A 15,935-nucleotide genomic window follows, 5' to 3' on the forward strand; every position below is an offset into this window, starting at 1 on the left:
AAGGGGCGGAGCCGCTGTTGTCCCGCCCCGCCCCGAGCCCCGCCCGAGCCCCCGAGCCCCCGAGCCCGGCCCGCTTCTCCCGTGGTCCGGCTCGGCCCAGCCCCACGCCCCCGCCGGGCCCGGGCCCGAGCCCGCTCCCACTCCCGCTCCCGCTCCCGTTCATGCCGCGGCCGCCGGGCCGGGCGGGGTCGGGAGGCAGCGGCGGCCTCCGCGCACGCGCCCGCTCCGCTTCCGGGTCGCGCGGCCGCTTCCGGCACAGCCTCCGCGCGCCCGGGGGAAGCGGAAGCGGAAGTGTCCGGTTGAGGCGGGGCGGCGGTGGCCGCCCCGGGCTGGCGGGGGCGGCTGGCGGGCCGCGGGCGGGTGGGCGGCGGGGCCGGGCCGGCGCCGGGGCCCGCCACGATGCCCCGGCGGAAGCAGAGCCACCCGCAGCCGGTGAAGGGTGAGTGCGCGGCGGGCCCGGGGGGCGGCGGCGGCGGCCCGGCGGGGACCCGCGGCGCTCGGGGCGCTGCAGCGGACGTCGAGGATGGCACCGAGGAGACGGCAGGAGCGGCGGTGGTGCTGCCCGGGGACCTGCTGCTGGGCCGCGGCCCGGCCTCCGAGAAGGGACCGCCAGGTGCGTGCGGCCCCCGCGAGGACGCCGCCCCTCTCCGGCAGCCCTGCCGGCGGGGACGGGGCCCGGCCGGGCCGCACCGGCCCCGCGCTCGGCGCATCCGGCAGGGCCCACCCTGGCACGGGCCCGCCCGGCGCGGGCTCCGGCCGAGCTTCCTCTCACGGGGGAGGCCCGGCCCCCAACGGGGCCCCTGGGTGGGTTCTGCCCGCCCGGCATTGAGCCCCGGCACCGATCCCCGAATGCTCCTTTCCGCGAAGGGTCCCGGGCATGACGTGTCCCCGCGGTCGGTTCGGGGCCTCCCCCGCAGCCGCCGCCGGGCTCACCCCAGAGCCACCGCACCGCTCAGCCCCGGCTCTGCTGCCCACCCCGGGAGCTGGGCCCGGCCTCGGGGTCCTGTTCCACCGCTCCCCTCGGCACTGCGGGGTGCATGGGATGCTCTCAGCTCCGGGACCCCCGGCCCGGTGCGACTGGGCAGCGCCTGTCCTGCCGGTGCCCTCGAGCTTGGGTCAGCCCCGGCCAAAGCCGGAGGAGCGAGCGCTGCTCAGCTCCATGGAGCTGCCTCACGGGGACTGGTGGGAGTCACTCCCCGCCCCAGGCACTGAGCAACGTGGGAACAGAACGGCGAAAGAAGGGAGTCCAGCCCCGTGTCTGTGTCCCCTCACTGCTCCCAAGGGCTGTGCCCAGGCCCATGTGCTCAGCGGCTGCACCGGGCTGTGCCCTGCTCCTACTCTGGTACTGAAGCTCAGTCCCAGCTGCCTGGCAGATGGGGCTGCTCCAAGGGCTGTGCTTCCCTGCACCGGGACAGCTGCTTGGTAGCCCCAGGAGACCTCCAGGGATTTGGTGACAAAGCTACCAGGAATACCTGGCCTCCCATTCTGCCCCAGCCAGGGAGCAGGACTAGGACCTCAGCCCACTGATCCAGTCAGGACAGACAGGCTGTCCCACCCGGGCACTGACATAGCCATTTAGGGGACGGTGCCCTGGGGACGCTGTGGCACTGCTGGGCTGAGGGGACAGGGGGTTCCCTCAGTGTGGGACTGGGCTGAGGGGACAGGTGGGTCTCTTGGTATGGGTGGGGCTGAGCTGAGGAGAAAGGGGTCCCTCGGCAGAGGGCTTGAGGCAGGGTCAAGAGTTTCCCCTGTAATAGCCAGGCCTTAGCAGGATGCCCTTTTCTGATGTCTGCATTTCAGGCAGTGCTTGTGGAAGGGGCCTGGAGGCTGGAGCGGCCGCCCCGTCCCACAGCACAGGTCAGCCTCGCCTATGTGCCTGTCTGGGAGCTGGACCCAACCAGAGCAGCAGCAGTAAGGGGACAGTCCAGGCTGCTTCCCAGGATGGTGGGCTGCTGCTGAGTCTGACAGGCCCCAGGGCTGCAGGTCAGGGACAGCATGGGGTCAGCAGGGCATGGCTTGCAGCTGGTAGCGGTGAGCTGTGCCTCCAGCCCCAAGCACCAGTCTGGGAGCACACGTGGGGCACAGGGGCTGCAGAAGGATGAGTCTGTGCCCAGCTGAGAAGTCCCGTTTTGAGAGCCTGGCACAGCCTTCCCCCTGCCGCCACCCGACAGCAGCACTGCATGGGGCTGGGGAATGTTTCCTACAGGATAGAGGGGGCTGGTGTTGGAGCTCCCTGGTGCCAGCCATGCAAGTGTGACCAGCTACCAACCCCGGGGCTCAGGCAGTGGCACAGTGAGAGGGGCACAGAGCAGCTTTGTGGGCACCCATTTCTTCAGCGTGGGCCAGGCTGTGTCCACCACCTTCCCACCCACCAGGCCCAGCAGTGCTGGTGGGTGACAGATCCACCTGTCCTCTCACCCTGCCTGGTGCCAGGGTCTTGGCCAGCCACGCAGAAGTGTCAGGGTTTCCCAAGACACCCAGAACAGGCCCTCAGCAGGATGCTGGGGCAGGCCGTGGCTGTGGGGCTCCTCCCTGCAGTGCACAGTGCGGTGGGCTCCTACTGGGTGCCACAGGGTGGGTACAGCTGCCTGAACCCTTCTGGGACTGGGGGGGCATAGGCAGAGGGGCTGTGCCCAGGCCAGCCAGGCTGACCACCCCATCCCCACGGTGTTCTCAGCAGATACACTGGTGGGAAAGATCGCTATTCCAGCATACGCCCTGAGCGACGACGACTGCTCCTCTGGGTACCAGCAGCTGAGCGTGGAGAGTGACCCTGAGGAGGGGGGTGAGCCTGGCCCTGCCGCCCTGCCCTGCCGCCAGTGCGGGCTGCAGCTGGCTGCCAGCCTGGGCCAGAGCTGCCTGCAGTGTGCCGGCGCTGAGGGCGGCCGCAGCCAGCGCATCGTCTACTCCTGCCAGCTCTGTCCCTTCGCCTCCCACTACTCCAGCCACCTCAAGCGCCACATGAAGACACACAACGGGGAGAAGCCTTTCGCCTGCCCACAGTGTGCCTACGCCTCTGCCCAGCTGGTGAACCTGACGCGGCATCTGCGCACGCACACCGGGGAGAAGCCGTACCGCTGCACGTGCTGCAGCTTCGCCTGCAGCAGCCTGGGCAACCTCAAACGCCACGAGCGGGTCCACAGCCAGGACAAGCCCTTCCAGTGTGCTGCCTGCGACTATCGCTGCAATCAGAGCCGCAACCTGAAGCGGCACATGCTCAGCCACCGCCTGCCCGAGGGCGAGGGGCCGCACCGGCGGGACAAGGACCCAGGTAAAGGTGGGACGGTGTGGGGATGTGGGGAGAGCTGTTGTGGGGGCTTTGGAGCTGGGGCAGGGCACAGATCCTGCCATCAACCCAAAGTCAGGTACTGCCAGGCTCACTGGGGCACTGTGGCTCGTCACAGAGCCAATCCTCACTGGTGCTGTGCTGCCCAGCTCACAAACCCATCTGTTTGTCCTGCAGAGCCACTGCTGCCAGAGCTGAGCCTGCACGTGGGCAGCGGCAGCGGCCCCTTCCTGCCCGGCTGCGCACGGCTGCGGGGCGAGGAGGCAGCTGCACTGCCCGAGCTGCTCTTCCCCTTCACATGCCGCATGTGCGGGCTGGTGCTGGATGACGGATTCGCACAGGATGAGGGCCTGGCCGAGCAGGTCTGCGGGCGCTGCAGCTTGGCGGTGCTGGGCACCGAGCCAGGCGCCAGCCCCCGCAAGGGCGCTGGGGACAAGGGCTTTGCCTGCAGCCTCTGCCCCTTCGTCACCCACTACCCCAACCACTTGGCACGGCACATGAAGACACACAGCGGGGAGAAGCCCTTCGCCTGCCCGCTCTGCCCTTATGCCTCCGCCCACCTGGACAACCTGAAGCGGCACCAGCGCGTGCACACAGGCGAGAAGCCCTACAAGTGCCAGCTCTGCGACTATGCCTGTGGCAACCTGGCCAACCTCAAGCGTCATGGGCGCATCCACTCAGGCGACAAGCCCTTCCAGTGCAGCCTCTGCAGCTACAGCTGCAACCAGAGCATGAACCTGAAGCGGCACATGCTGCGACATACGGGCGAGAAGCCCTTCCAGTGCCGGAACTGCTCCTACACCACTGGTCACTGGGACAACTACAAGCGCCACCAGAAGATCCACGGCCACACAGCCGAGAGCTGGGTGAACCCACGCAATGCCAAAGCCCTCCTGGCCCCCCCAGCCGTGGGCACGGCCCTGCCCTGAGACAGCACTTAGCCCGGCAGTGGGCCTGGGGTGCCTCGGTGCCTGCCCTCCCTGGGGGAGGGAGGACAGGCAGGCAACTCTACAGGGGCTTAGGGCTGCCTTACACCAGGCACACTGGGGCCTCCAGCAGCCCTGTCCTGCCTGGGCAGGGTGAACTCACGACTGGCAGCTCTGACCCCTGCCCATGCAGCAGCACTGCCGTGTCCCCAGCCACCCCTCCTGTCTGTTTCTGCCTGCCGGAGCCTTCCTCTGCCGGGGTTTGGGGGAAAGGGGGGAGGGGGGAACAGGACTGGTTCCATGGCTGCTGCCGTGCTGGTCGGTGTAATTTATATTGTGTATAAAAGCATTAAACAGTCAGTTTTGTTATCTGCTCTTCACCCTGGGGGCCTTGTTCTGCTGCACAGGACAGCACAGGGCTGGCACGGGGAGGGGAGGGACAGCAGCCACCCCCCAACAGACAGCCTGGTACCAATCAGGATCCGTTTTAATCATTGTTGCAGTGTGTAAACATCAGTTACTGTCCATTAATGCTCTCTCGGGCTGAGCAGCAGGAGATACGTGGTTACAAGCCTAGATTACGCTGGCGTCTATGAGCGGGTTAGAGGGGACTCAGCGCGGAGCCCCCCGAGACAGCTTACTGCACTCTTGTCTCGGAGCACAAACCTACATGCTAATTTGGCATTATGGAGCCTGCCTGGGTCCGCCCCCACGCTGGGCCAGGCCTTCCCAGCCGGGACAGGAGCAGCTCTGTCCCCGTGCTGGGCCAGGCCCTGCACTGCAGCTCCAGGGCTCTGCCCGGGCACACTGTTCAGGTCAAACAAGCCCTCTCCCAGCTGGAGCCAGCAGCGGGAGGAGTTCAGCTGCCCCCACCCCGAAGGCAATGGCGGGCTGGGGGTGAGCTCCCAGCCCCGGGGAGCAGGAAAAGGTGGATGTAGCAGGTGAGAGGCACGTTGATTGCAACCTGGCTGCAGGTCGTACATTCCTCAGCGAAGGCCCTTGCTCAGGCCAGGGCTGTCCTGGGAAGGGGGGCACTACAGATCCTCATCGCCAATGCCCTCAAAGGCATAATTGCCGTGGAAGTCATTAGCACCCACATCATTAGCAGAGCTGGAGTGGCTGATCCCACGCAGGCTGACGGAAGTGAGCTTGCTCTGTGGAGAAGGGAGATGTTAGGGAGGCCACCCCAGCTCCCCTACCCACTTAGCCTGCGGGCTCTGGCACGCCTGCACGAAACTCACCGAGAGTTTGGCCATGGGCTCCCGAGAGGCATCAGGTGAGTCCTGTGAGGACAGCACAGTTGGGCAGCGTAGGGTCATGGGACACAACACCCACCTGTCCTTCTACCTGCCCCCCTCCCTCCCCAGGGAATCTGGCTCACTGACTTGGTCCAGAAGCTCTTTTCCTTCCCAAGAGTCTGGAAGCAGGGCACCACAGCCCTGCTGTCCTCTGGGCTTGCCCCAGCCCTGTTAAGGAGACAGTGGCTCCTCTGGGGGCAGTGAGTTCTGGTACACAACACATGTCAGAGCCCCTGGTTGCACGTGTCCCCCCAGCCAGGGCTGCAGGGTCCCACTCACCAGCAGCGGGGGTGACTTCACAGCTTGCTGGCTGTCCGAGCGCCGCAGGGCCCCATTCACCCGCCGCCGAAACATCTGCAGGGAGGAGCTCAGCTTGGCCACGGGGTCCCCAGCATCAGCTCTGGGGCTTGTAACTGGCCCTGGGGATCTCTCTGCTGGCCCCATCCTGAGGGGAGCACTCAGGACCCAGCCCAGACCTCAGGAAGTCACAGGCCAGGTTGGGACCCTGCCCCAGAGACATCATCCAGCCCCAACCCTCACCTTGCGGATGCTGCCTCCAGATTTTTTCACCATCAGCTCATCTACCATGGACTGCAAGCAGATGCTCAGCATGATGGCCTGCAAGGGAGAAGTGTTACAGGGCTCTGTGCACCCCACAGCCTTCCCACACCCCACACAGGGCCCAGCCCAGCCCTTCCCCTCACAGCCCACCTCGCAGGCAGCTCTACCTGCGGGCTGGTGATGGTGACCCACTGCAACCGGTCCTTGCTCATCAGGTACTCAAAAGCCAACTCCAGCTTCACCTCGGACTTCCCTGGGCTGCTCCCTGATGGGCCGTTGCTCATCGGCACCTGCAAGGACACAGACCAAGGCTGGGAGCCTCCAGAGGGGAAGTAGCAGCTCCCCAGACGTCTGTGCAGATTGAGGGCAGCACCCAGCCACGTGTGGGACACCTGCCTAGTGCCCACCAGTCTTCTTCCACTGTCAAGTCCCCTCAAATGTCCTCACACAAATGATCCCCTCAGTCCCAAGGCACGATTCAGACCCTCACCAGGCCTACAGGGCCGGAACCTGGCATCAGAGCCAGCAGCTTTCCCAGAGAGAGGTATCAGCCCAGCCCGGCACAGCCAGGTCTCTCCAGCCCCCCCAGCCCCATCCCTGCTCTCCAAGCGTCACTCACCGAGGATGTGACCCGCCAGCACCGCATACGCGTGACCTTGAAGCTGCCCTCTTTGATCTGCTCATTCGGCAGCCGCACCTGGAAGTTGAGCTCGTTGTTGCCGGCACTGACAACGACATGGCAGCCTTTCTCAGGGAAGTCGGTGACACAGGGGTCGAACTTGAGATAGCCATAGTACTTTAGGGTCTGTGCCAGGCGGATGAACTGCGGGCAGAGCCAGGGATGCTCAGCACTGCTGGCCACCTTCCCGGGCCAGGAACAGGTGACCAACCCGGTACCACACGTCACATGGAGGGGCTAGTTCAGTGCCAGAAATGCCCCACTCATGGCACTGCACCCTCTCCTACCTCCTTCTTGGAGACCTTTTCTTGCAGGGACTTCAGCTGCCGGTGCTGTTCCTTGTTGACAAGGATCCATCCATGTTCAATGTCTGACACCGTCTACAAGCAGCACAGGTTGGTGGGCACCTGGGACTGGAGCCACCCAAGCCCCGGCACAGCTGTGGCCAAGGGGTGGAGTGCCCCTCCTCACCTGGCTGTGCCACACCAGCCCTCACCTGCGCATACAACAAGTTCAACCCCACACGATGCTCCATCACATCGTCATCATAGGCCGAGTCCCAGTAGCTGGAAGGGAACCACATGGGTCAGCCTATTCCCCACCTCCTAACAGCGATGAAGAGAAAATCACCCTCCTGTGGGCTGGCTCTCTGGCCAGCTTCTCCCTAACCATTGGTCACTGTGCCCTGCTCCCCATCTAAACTGGTTGCCATGGAAAGGCAGAAATGGGCTGAGCACATCAGGGCAGCCCATGCTCCAATGCTGTGGCCAGGGATGCTCAGGTGTGTTCCTGGGGTCCAAAGCATCTGTGGGCAGCAATGGCAGGAGGGGAGAGTCCCTCTGTGGAACAGGGAGCCTTGGGCACCACCCCACTGCTGCCCCACAGCCCCCCACGCACCTCTTGCGCAGGATGATCTGGAACTCAGGGTTGTGCAGGCTGGTGACCGACACGTACGGCAGCTCAAACTCCTGCAGCTTTCGCACAACTGTGGGGAAACACCAGCTCAGCAGCAGCTCGGGGCAGCAGGAGCCCCTAGGCCCCCACTGCCAGGGTGCCCCAGGGAAAACAGGCAGGCCCCCCACCCAGGGTAGGGTCCAAGCACACAGCCCTCACTCCAGGCAGGGGGCAGGGCAGATGTCACACCACAGTGGGCTCTACTCACAGGAGAAAGCTCCATCCTTGGTCTCTCTCACTAGGAAGAGACTGAAGTAGCCAACTAGGTCATCTGGCAGATCCAGCTTGGAGGCCACAGCCTGGGAGGAAGAGCAGGACAGTCCTAATACAGACCCAATGTGGTGGCAAGACCCAGCCTGTGTGCATTCTGGGGCCTCCCAACAGCAGGAAGGCAGCACCTCTGCTGCCCTGTGGCCAGGCCTGGGGCTTGTTGCAACCAGGAAACAGCTAGGGGACCCCAAACATCAATCTGGACCCAGACACACCCATCAGCACACCCATTTCAGCTCCCAGCTTTCCAGCCCCACCAAGTCAACCCCGCTCCAGGGTGGGCAGATGGCAGGGGAGGACGGGGGGGCTACCAGGCTGAGAAACCCCCACACATGTAGAAAACTGCAGAATGCAGCAGGAGGGGCTGGTCCCACCCAGCATGAGAGCTCTGGCACCTCAAGGACATCCTCCGTCTGGTCCGAGGTAAGGATGGTGACCTTGACCTTCTGCCCATTAGAGAGCAGCACTTCCAGCACCACCTCCTCTGTAGGGATCTGCTGCGTCTCCTGGAGAGAGAAACAGGACTGGCACCCCAGCCCTTTCTCACAGACTGAGAGCCCCAGACCACCCACAGCTCTGCCCCCTCACCTGCTGGGCCTTACGCAAGAAGCTGTTGAAGGTCTCGCTGCCTCCCAGTGTTGGGTCCTGCCGCACTGCAGGAAGGGGCACGAGGAGTCAGAAGTCCCATGGGAAGGGGCACGGATCCACATCAGTGCCTGGCCCTTCTGCAGCCCCTCAGTTTGCCCTCAGACTGTATGCTGGGGCAGCCAGGGACCCCCCTGCACATTCCCCCTCTGCTGGTGCAGGGCAGGGGCTGGGACAGGAGCTGGCATCCAGGGGACAAGCCCACCAAATGCCAGCACGAGACCAGGAGTTGCAAGATGGGCCACAGTGAATGGAGCAGTGCAGGGGGGAAGCCACGGGCAGTGCCCCAGCGCCCTGCACAACCAGGCCAGGGCAGGCCCAGCTTACCAGCCTGCATGTACTTCTCCAGCTGCTCCCGTCGCTGCTCTACCTCTGCTGGGGTGAGCGTGAAGATCTTCTTTGGGGGAAAGGCTGGGACCACGTTGGCGCCATACTCCTTCCGTAACTAGGATAAAAACAGAGTGCTGCAAGAGCCTCCAGGAGATGGTGGCTGCCCTGATCCTCTACCCTAGCTGATCCCCAGGGACCTAGCAAGGGGAGCAGAGAGCTTGCCAGCATCCCTTATCCACGTGGGAAGCCAGCAGCATGCAAGAACCCAGACGGAATGTCACAGCCCTGGAGTGGGCACCTCAGCACCCACCGCCCTCCCTACCTGCTCGTGCAGGCCCAGGAGCTGGCTGTAGCGCACTCGGCAGTGCAACACCCCGTTCACGTGGATGTTGTAGGCCTGTGGGGAAAGAGGCCAGTCAGATCCCAGCACCTGTCAGATGGAGGAATCCCAGGACCTGCCCAGCTCGGAGCACATAGGGCACCAGGGAGCACCCAGGAAAAGGCAATACACCTGAGGACCCTGCCAAGGGGCAGATGGTCAAAATTGTTCAGGAAGTATGAGCACATCCAAGAGATGTGCCTGCTGGACACCAGGAAGGTCTAACCTTGTGGCTGCCCAGCCATGGGGAATACAGAGCCACACTGCAGCCCCACAGACATGGGTGTCCCCATGCCAACAGACAAGGACACCCCTCCCCACTCCCAAGAGTTCACAAGGAGCTGGTGGTCCCTGACTGTGCCTCCTCTGCACTGGCTCAGCTCCTTCTGATGCCACAGGCAGAGCACAGCTACGACTGCAGAACATTCAGGGCCTGGCAACTCCCAGCACCTCACCATAGATGGAGTTCTTGCAAGGGACAGCACTGTTCTCTCAGGTGCTGCCATCCCCAGAGCAGTGTTTGGGAGGGCGAGAGGATAGACATGAGCCTCCAGCCAGCCATGGCAGCCCAGCCTTCCAAGGATGCCCCCAGTGCCCTCCTGCTCCTGGGTGCCGGGACTGCCCAAGGCTCGGCAGAGGTCCCAGCCCAGCCAGGCTGGAGCTCACACTGGCACCTCCCAACTCAAAGGCACCAGCCTTTGAGTTGGGAGCAGGGTTGCTGCGGAGGAACAAGGAGGGACGGGGGAGGTACAGGCAGCACCCACGCCTGCCCACATCAGGGGTCTCCATGAGGTCACAGCTCCTGCCCCAGCCCCTGGGCTGCCCAAGGGCTCTCCCCAAGGTGTGAAGAGCCTCTGAAACAGCGGAGGGCAAAGTGCAGGGGGGTCACGGGGCCGAAATGCCTCGAGGGCTGCCAGCTCCTTTGGCCCTTGAGCAACTGCACCTCCGGCGGACCGCCAGGTCTCCATCACTGCTCACCACCGCGTCCGTGCCCCAGCTCAGGCTCCCGAGGGGGATCCCCCGGAGAGGGATTTCGGCACAGGGGGGAAGCGTGGGGATCTCCGCGGGGTCGTGAAGCCCAGCACTGCCCACCCTCACCCCGAGAGCACTGATACGGACCCTCCACCCAGCCTGGGGGCTCTGCCCGCCGCTGCCCGCCCCGGTAAAGGGGTCCGGGCACTCGATGGCCACCGCCACTCGGCAGCAGCGTCCCCCGGCTCCTCTCCGGGGGCGCTCACGGCGCAGACAACAAAACAGGAAGCCGGGATAAACGGACAGACGGGCGGGCCAGGATGAGCCGGAGCTCGGGATGAGACCGGACAGGGCCCTTGCGAACTGCCCACCCCGCCCGCGGCGCCCGGGGCAGGGCAAGGTCCGGACACCCCCGGGGCTGTTCCGGGGACCTCCCGCGCCCGATCCGGAGGCGCGGGGGCGACGGGGCCCAATCCCTGCCCGGCCCTGGCACAGGGCGTGGGCTGGGGACAGACCTGCCTCGCCCGGCCCCGGCCCCGGTCCCGGTCCCGGTCCCGGTCCTGATCCCGACCCGCCACCGCGCCGGGGCTGCGGCTCCGCACGGCCCCACGGGGGTCGCACCGCACTCGGGCCGCGGAACCGCGCCACCCACTAGGCTCCGCGGGACGGCTCCGTTCCGCGGGACAGCTCCGCTCCCTCGGCCCCGCTCACCACGTAGGCGGCGGCGCCGCCGTCCCCGGCGCGGGTCTCGGTCTCGGGAATGGAGAAGTGCATGGCCGGGCCGAGCGCGCCCCCGCTACCCGCCTCCCGCCGCCGCCATCTCGGGCCAGCACTCCCCGCGATGGCGCGGCCGGCAGCACCGCCCGCCCCAGGGCCGTCCCGCTCCGCCCCGCCCGGGGCCGTCGCTCTCCGCCCGCCCCGCTTCGCCCCGCTCCGCCCGCCCCGGGGACGCCCTGCCCTGCCCTGCCCTGCCCACCCCGCCCCGAGCGCCCCCGCCGCGCCCCCGCCGCGCCGGGGCTGAACGCGCGCCCGGCCGCGAGTGCCCGGGGTGGGACCGGCCCGGGGAGGCGGGGCCGCGGGGAGGGACCCCGGGAGGGACCGGCCCCGCACCGGGGAGTGACGTCATCCGCGTCGGGCAGAGGGCCCGAGCGTCACGGCGGGTCCCGCGGAGCTGTGCGGCCGGCAGGGGGCGCTGAAGGCGGGTCCAGCGGCGCCATGGCGGAGCGGGAGGGTGAGTGCGGGACGGGACACGGGACCGGCACCGCCACCAGACCCGGCCCCGCTCACGCTCCCATCATTCTAGGTAAGAACCCCGAGGGAGCTGCGCCAGTGCCGACGGGACAGCAGGTGAGCGGGGCCGGGGCTGGTGTGAGGCCGGGGCTGGGGAGGGGTCGGGGCCGCCTGACGGTGTGTGCTCACAGGCCCCGGAGCTCTCCCGGGAGGAGAAGCTGCAGCTGCGGAAGGAGAAGAAGCAGCAGAAGAAGAAGAAGAGGAACGAGAAAGGGCCGTCGGCCGAGCCCGCGGAGCTGGGTGCGCCCCCCGAGCCGGGGCAGCCGCGGGGTGAGCGCCGCCGTCCCCGCAGAGCCCCGAGCGGGGCAGCGCTGGGCCGGAGCCGCGGGTGTGTCGGGCCGGCAGCGCCCGGAGCCGGGAGTATCTTCCGGCGGGACCCCGGGGTGTACCCCCGCTCCGTGCCCCAGTTCGGGCCCTCGGACACCCGCGTTGCCGTAGCGCGGGGATGAGGGTGTGGAGCCTCTCCCAGGGCACAGAGGAACCTCCCTGCCGCGGGCTGCCCCTCGCGCTGGGCTGCATCTCCCGGCGAGGCTGGGCACAGACTCCCCCTTCCTCCCCCGCAGCAGCTGTTCAGCCCACGTCCCCCCCTGCCTCGGCTGATGGCCTCGGTGACGGCGAGAAACCCACGGGGGGCAAGAGCAAAGCAGAGCTTCGAGCCGAGCGCCGGGCCAAGCAGGAGGCTGAGCGGGCCCAGAAGCAGGCCAGGAAGGCAGAGCTGAGCCAGGCAGCCACGACGGCCAAGCTCCGGCAGAGCCCCACCGAGCCCCAGTCCAGTAAGGCTGTCATCACCACGGGGTGCAGAGGGTGGGTGAGTGGGATGGAAGGGTCTGGGGTGGGCGCAGGCAGAGGATGCCCACGTGATGCATCCACAGTCTGGGTTCTGCCTGTCCCTGGGTGCTGCCTCTCCCTGCTCTGCCTTCCCTGAATTTGGGGGTGCACCAAAGCAGCTTGGCCTCACCTCAGCTGTCCTCACAGTGGTGAAGCGGCTGCCAGAGCATGTGCAGGTGGATGACCCTGCTGCCCAGAGGAAATTGGCCAAGAAGCTGGAGCGGCAGCAGGTAGGAGGAGGACTGGGCGACAGGCTGCACACCCGGGGCAGCTGTGCTGCAGAGGGCCTGGGCAGGCCCGTGGTGGGCAGAGGGAAACTTTGCATGCCCTGAACAAGTGCTGGGTATGACTGGTGGCCCTGGAATGAGCAGAGCACTGGGTGAGCCATCACAACACTCGGCTGCAGGTACCTCTGAGGCAGGACTATGGCACCAAGGTCAACCTGTTCTCCCACCTCCACCAGTACAGCCGGAAGAAGCCACTGACACAGCAGATGAGGTACAAGGCCTCCCCAGCCCAGGTCTCTGGCAATGCTGGGCTCTGCTTTGGCTGGCCTGGCTGCAGAATGGCTCTGGAGGAGGGTTGTCATAGTCCTGCACGTGGGATACACCTGATGGAGTGGTGGGGGACGTTTTGCTTGCTTTGGGGAGTGACAGTAGGGGCAGCCCAATGTCTTTGCTGTCAGGTGAGTGCAGGGCCACAGAAAAAGGGGCTGTGGGGTGAGCCTGGCTCCTCAGGTTACCGCCAGTTCCCTTCCTGGGACGTCCCTCAGGTTGTTGGGCTGGGGCTCATCAATGGGTTGAGTGTTTTGGGCTGCAGAGGTGCTGACAGCTCCTTCCCACTGGTCCCTGCAGCATCCCCTCCACAGTGATCCACCCAGCAGTGGTACGCCTCGGCCTCCAGTACTCCCAGGGCATCATCAATGGCTCCAACGCCCGCTGCATCGCACTGCTGGAAGTCTTCAAACAGGTACCTGAGCAGCTACCTGGCAGCAGGGACATTGTGCTGGGTGCAGGTGTGTGTTCCTGTTCCCTGACTACTGAGGCTGTGTCTGTGGTCAGTCATCATCAGCCTCTTCCTTTGGATCATGCCGGGGTGGGGTCCTTTTCTGGCACTGCCACTGCTGTTTTGAGTCCTTGGAGCACCCTTGGCCCCTCCAGGCAGTGTGTCAAGCTGTGCAGGACATGTGTATCTCGACTGCAGCCTGTCAGGCAGGGTGCTTGCATACCCTACCGTGAGGTGCCCTGAGGTCATACTCCCTTTCTACTTGTCTCAGCTGATCCGGGATTACTCCACTCCCCCCAATGAGGAGCTGTCACGAGACTTGGTGGCCAAGCTGAAGCCGCATATCAGGTGAGGGTTCCCAATGTCAGAGCAGAGGGCCCAAAGCTCCACAGAGTGTGGTCTGTTGTTCATGTCTGTGGGTCCAAACTTTGGCTGACTTTCCCAGGGTTCTGCCTTCCTGCCCACCCTCCCTCTCCCTGTCTTGGCCCTCCAGGCTTCTTTGGAGCTAAGTCCATTCCTTCTGCAGTTTCCTCAACCAGTGCCGGCCACTCTCAGCCAGCATGGGCAACGCCATCAAGTTCCTCAAGAAGGAGATATCATGCCTGCCTGACACCCTGAGAGAGGAGGAGGTGAGTGGCCTTGCTGAGTAGCAGGCTCCAGGCCCTGGGTGAAGGAGCTGAGCAGGGATGGGATACGGACTGGGAACAGTGCTGCAGTGGAGTTGAAAGCTTGTTACCAAGGGAAAGAGTCTGATCCCCACCTGGCTCAAATCAGGGAGTTGCAGAGAGCAAGAAAGTCTGTATGTGATGTCTGTCTGTCCCCAGGCAAAGGAGAAGCTCCAGGACATGATCGACAAATACCTGCGAGAGAAGATTGTCCTGGCAGCTGAGGCCATCTCAAGGTCTGCCTTTGAGAAGATCAATGACCATGACGTGATACTGGTATATGGATGGTGAGCACAGAGCACAGGCAGCCGATCCAGCGGGTAGGAGGGGGGAATGGAACAGCATGGGGGGTGAGGCTGTGATGGTCCTGCACAGGGTGCAGCACTGTCCTACCTGGTATGTCTGAAGTTGGGTTCCAAGAACCCCAGAGTCACAGCTCCCTTCACCCAGGGCACTTACAGAACAGCCAGGGTTGTTCACTGGATTTTAAGCAAACTGCAACAAAGTCACATGTTGGGAAGCAAAAATATGGAAGTTTGTGTCCCAGGAAGTAGAGGTGGGGAAAAGAACCAGAGATTGCTGAAGCAAGAGTCCAGATATGATATGTATCCTAGGCAGAGGAAGGAGCAGGGGCAGGAGGCCAATGCAGGCCTGGAGTGTTGTGAGAGGGAAACTGGGAGAGGGTGTGGAGTGGCAGAGTCCCTTGTGGTGGTCAGTGCTGCTTCCAGGGAGAGCTGAGACATCCATCACCTTTCCCAGGGGTGCTTCCTTGTGCAGAGACAGGGAGACAGGCCCTGGGAGCCATCATGGCAGGAGGGTCCTGGAAGGGGCAGCACTCATGAGGATGAGGGTGGATATCGTGGCCAGGCGGGAGCCTGGTCTGATGGGACAGGGCAGCTCCTGACTGGCGCCCATCAGCTCCTCCCTGGTGAACCGCACACTGTGCGACGCCCATGCCAAGAAGGGCCGCGCGTTCCGCGTGATCGTGGTGGACAGCCGGCCACGCCTGGAGGGGCGGGAGACGCTGCGCCGCCTGGTACGGAAGGGCATCCACTGCACCTACGTGATGATCAACGCCATCTCCTATGTGTTGCCTGAGGTGAGGGGCTGTGCCGAGGGCGAGGGAGGTTGCAGTGTGATTGAAGGTGCTGACAGATCCCTGTGCTTCTCTGACAGGTGTCCAAAGTGCTGCTGGGAGCCCATGCACTCCTGGCCAATGGCTCTGTCATGTCCCGGGTGGGGACATCGCAGATCGCACTGGTCTCCAAGGCCTACAACGTGCCCGTCCTGGTCTGCTGCGAGACCTACAAGTTCTGCGAGCGGGTGCAGACAGATTCTTTTGTCTCCAATGAGCTGGGTATGGCTTCTGTCCCCTTCCTCCCACCTGGGCCCTTCTCTTCCACTCCCTGCTGTGGACCCTGACAGGCTGCTCTGCCCTGCCATCCCTCTTCCTGGGCAAGGGGCCACCACTTGCAGGCAGAGGCACCTAGCAGGCGGTGGTGGTGTGTGCTGCTCCAGGGGCAGGGTGGAGAGGTGCTGTCCCTCCTCCTGATTCTGATGGCTTCTCCGCTCTCTGCAGATGACCCTGATGACCTGATTGTGCTCCGGAAGGGCCAGGCCCAGCTTGGGGGCTGGGCAGAGAACAAGTCCCTACGCCTTCTCAACCTGGTCTATGATGTGACGCCCCCAGACCTGGTGGATTTGGTCATCACAGACTTGGGCATGATCCCATGCACCTCAGTGCCTGTGGTCCTGCGTGTTAAGAATGTGGATCAATAGTCAGGGCAGCTGCATGGACGCTAATAAACCAGGCCCCCAGTACTCTGTGTGTGCCATCTGTGGTGCGG

The 15,935-nt window shown here is 64.7% G+C and overlaps 3 protein-coding genes across 7 annotated transcripts; 2 read left to right on the forward strand and 1 right to left on the reverse strand.

The window, feature by feature from the left end:
* Positions 1-345: 345 nt before the first annotated feature.
* ZNF513 (zinc finger protein 513) lies at positions 346-4,581 on the forward strand. 3 transcript variants are annotated; one of them, XM_032103101.1, is made up of 3 exons: positions 346-439; positions 2,678-3,271; positions 3,464-4,581. In XM_032103101.1, the coding sequence occupies exons 1-3, from the start codon at positions 400-402 to the stop codon at positions 4,213-4,215; spliced, it is 1,386 nt and encodes a 461-aa protein (XP_031958992.1). In that variant the 5' UTR covers positions 346-399; the 3' UTR covers positions 4,216-4,581. The 3 variants fall into 3 exon arrangements, with proteins under 3 accessions (XP_031958992.1, XP_031958993.1, XP_031958991.1); XM_032103102.1 differs by having other exon boundaries at positions 370-439; positions 2,681-3,271; XM_032103100.1 differs by having other exon boundaries at positions 385-613.
* Positions 4,582-4,681: 100 nt separating this feature from the next.
* SNX17 (sorting nexin 17) lies at positions 4,682-11,170 on the reverse strand. The gene is made up of 15 exons (XM_032103103.1): positions 11,012-11,170; positions 9,272-9,346; positions 8,947-9,064; positions 8,563-8,627; positions 8,370-8,480; positions 7,913-8,003; positions 7,648-7,735; positions 7,247-7,316; positions 7,038-7,130; positions 6,691-6,894; positions 6,239-6,361; positions 6,051-6,128; positions 5,790-5,864; positions 5,454-5,495; positions 4,682-5,366 (listed from the first exon to the last, which is right to left on the reverse strand). The coding sequence occupies exons 1-15, from the start codon at positions 11,072-11,074 to the stop codon at positions 5,247-5,249; spliced, it is 1,416 nt and encodes a 471-aa protein (XP_031958994.1). The 5' UTR covers positions 11,075-11,170; the 3' UTR covers positions 4,682-5,246.
* A 256-nt stretch (positions 11,171-11,426) lies between these two features.
* Positions 11,427-15,909, forward strand: EIF2B4 (eukaryotic translation initiation factor 2B subunit delta). Of its 3 annotated transcripts, none has more exons than XM_032104077.1 (14): positions 11,427-11,531; positions 11,604-11,647; positions 11,722-11,860; positions 12,157-12,363; positions 12,566-12,648; positions 12,825-12,916; positions 13,273-13,387; positions 13,480-13,578; positions 13,695-13,771; positions 13,950-14,052; positions 14,248-14,375; positions 15,007-15,187; positions 15,265-15,445; positions 15,668-15,909. In XM_032104077.1, exons 1-14 carry the CDS (start codon positions 11,516-11,518, stop codon positions 15,865-15,867), a joined length of 1,665 nt encoding a protein of 554 aa, XP_031959968.1. In that variant the 5' UTR covers positions 11,427-11,515; the 3' UTR covers positions 15,868-15,909. The 3 variants fall into 3 exon arrangements, with proteins under 3 accessions (XP_031959968.1, XP_031959967.1, XP_031959969.1); XM_032104076.1 differs by having other exon boundaries at positions 11,429-11,531; positions 12,154-12,363; XM_032104078.1 differs by lacking the exon at positions 13,480-13,578 and having other exon boundaries at positions 11,433-11,531; positions 12,154-12,363.
* Positions 15,910-15,935: the final 26 nt, after the last annotated feature.

This window comes from Corvus moneduloides, chromosome 3 (assembly GCF_009650955.1).
Source record: "Corvus moneduloides isolate bCorMon1 chromosome 3, bCorMon1.pri, whole genome shotgun sequence".
NCBI lineage: Eukaryota > Metazoa > Chordata > Aves > Passeriformes > Corvidae > Corvus > Corvus moneduloides.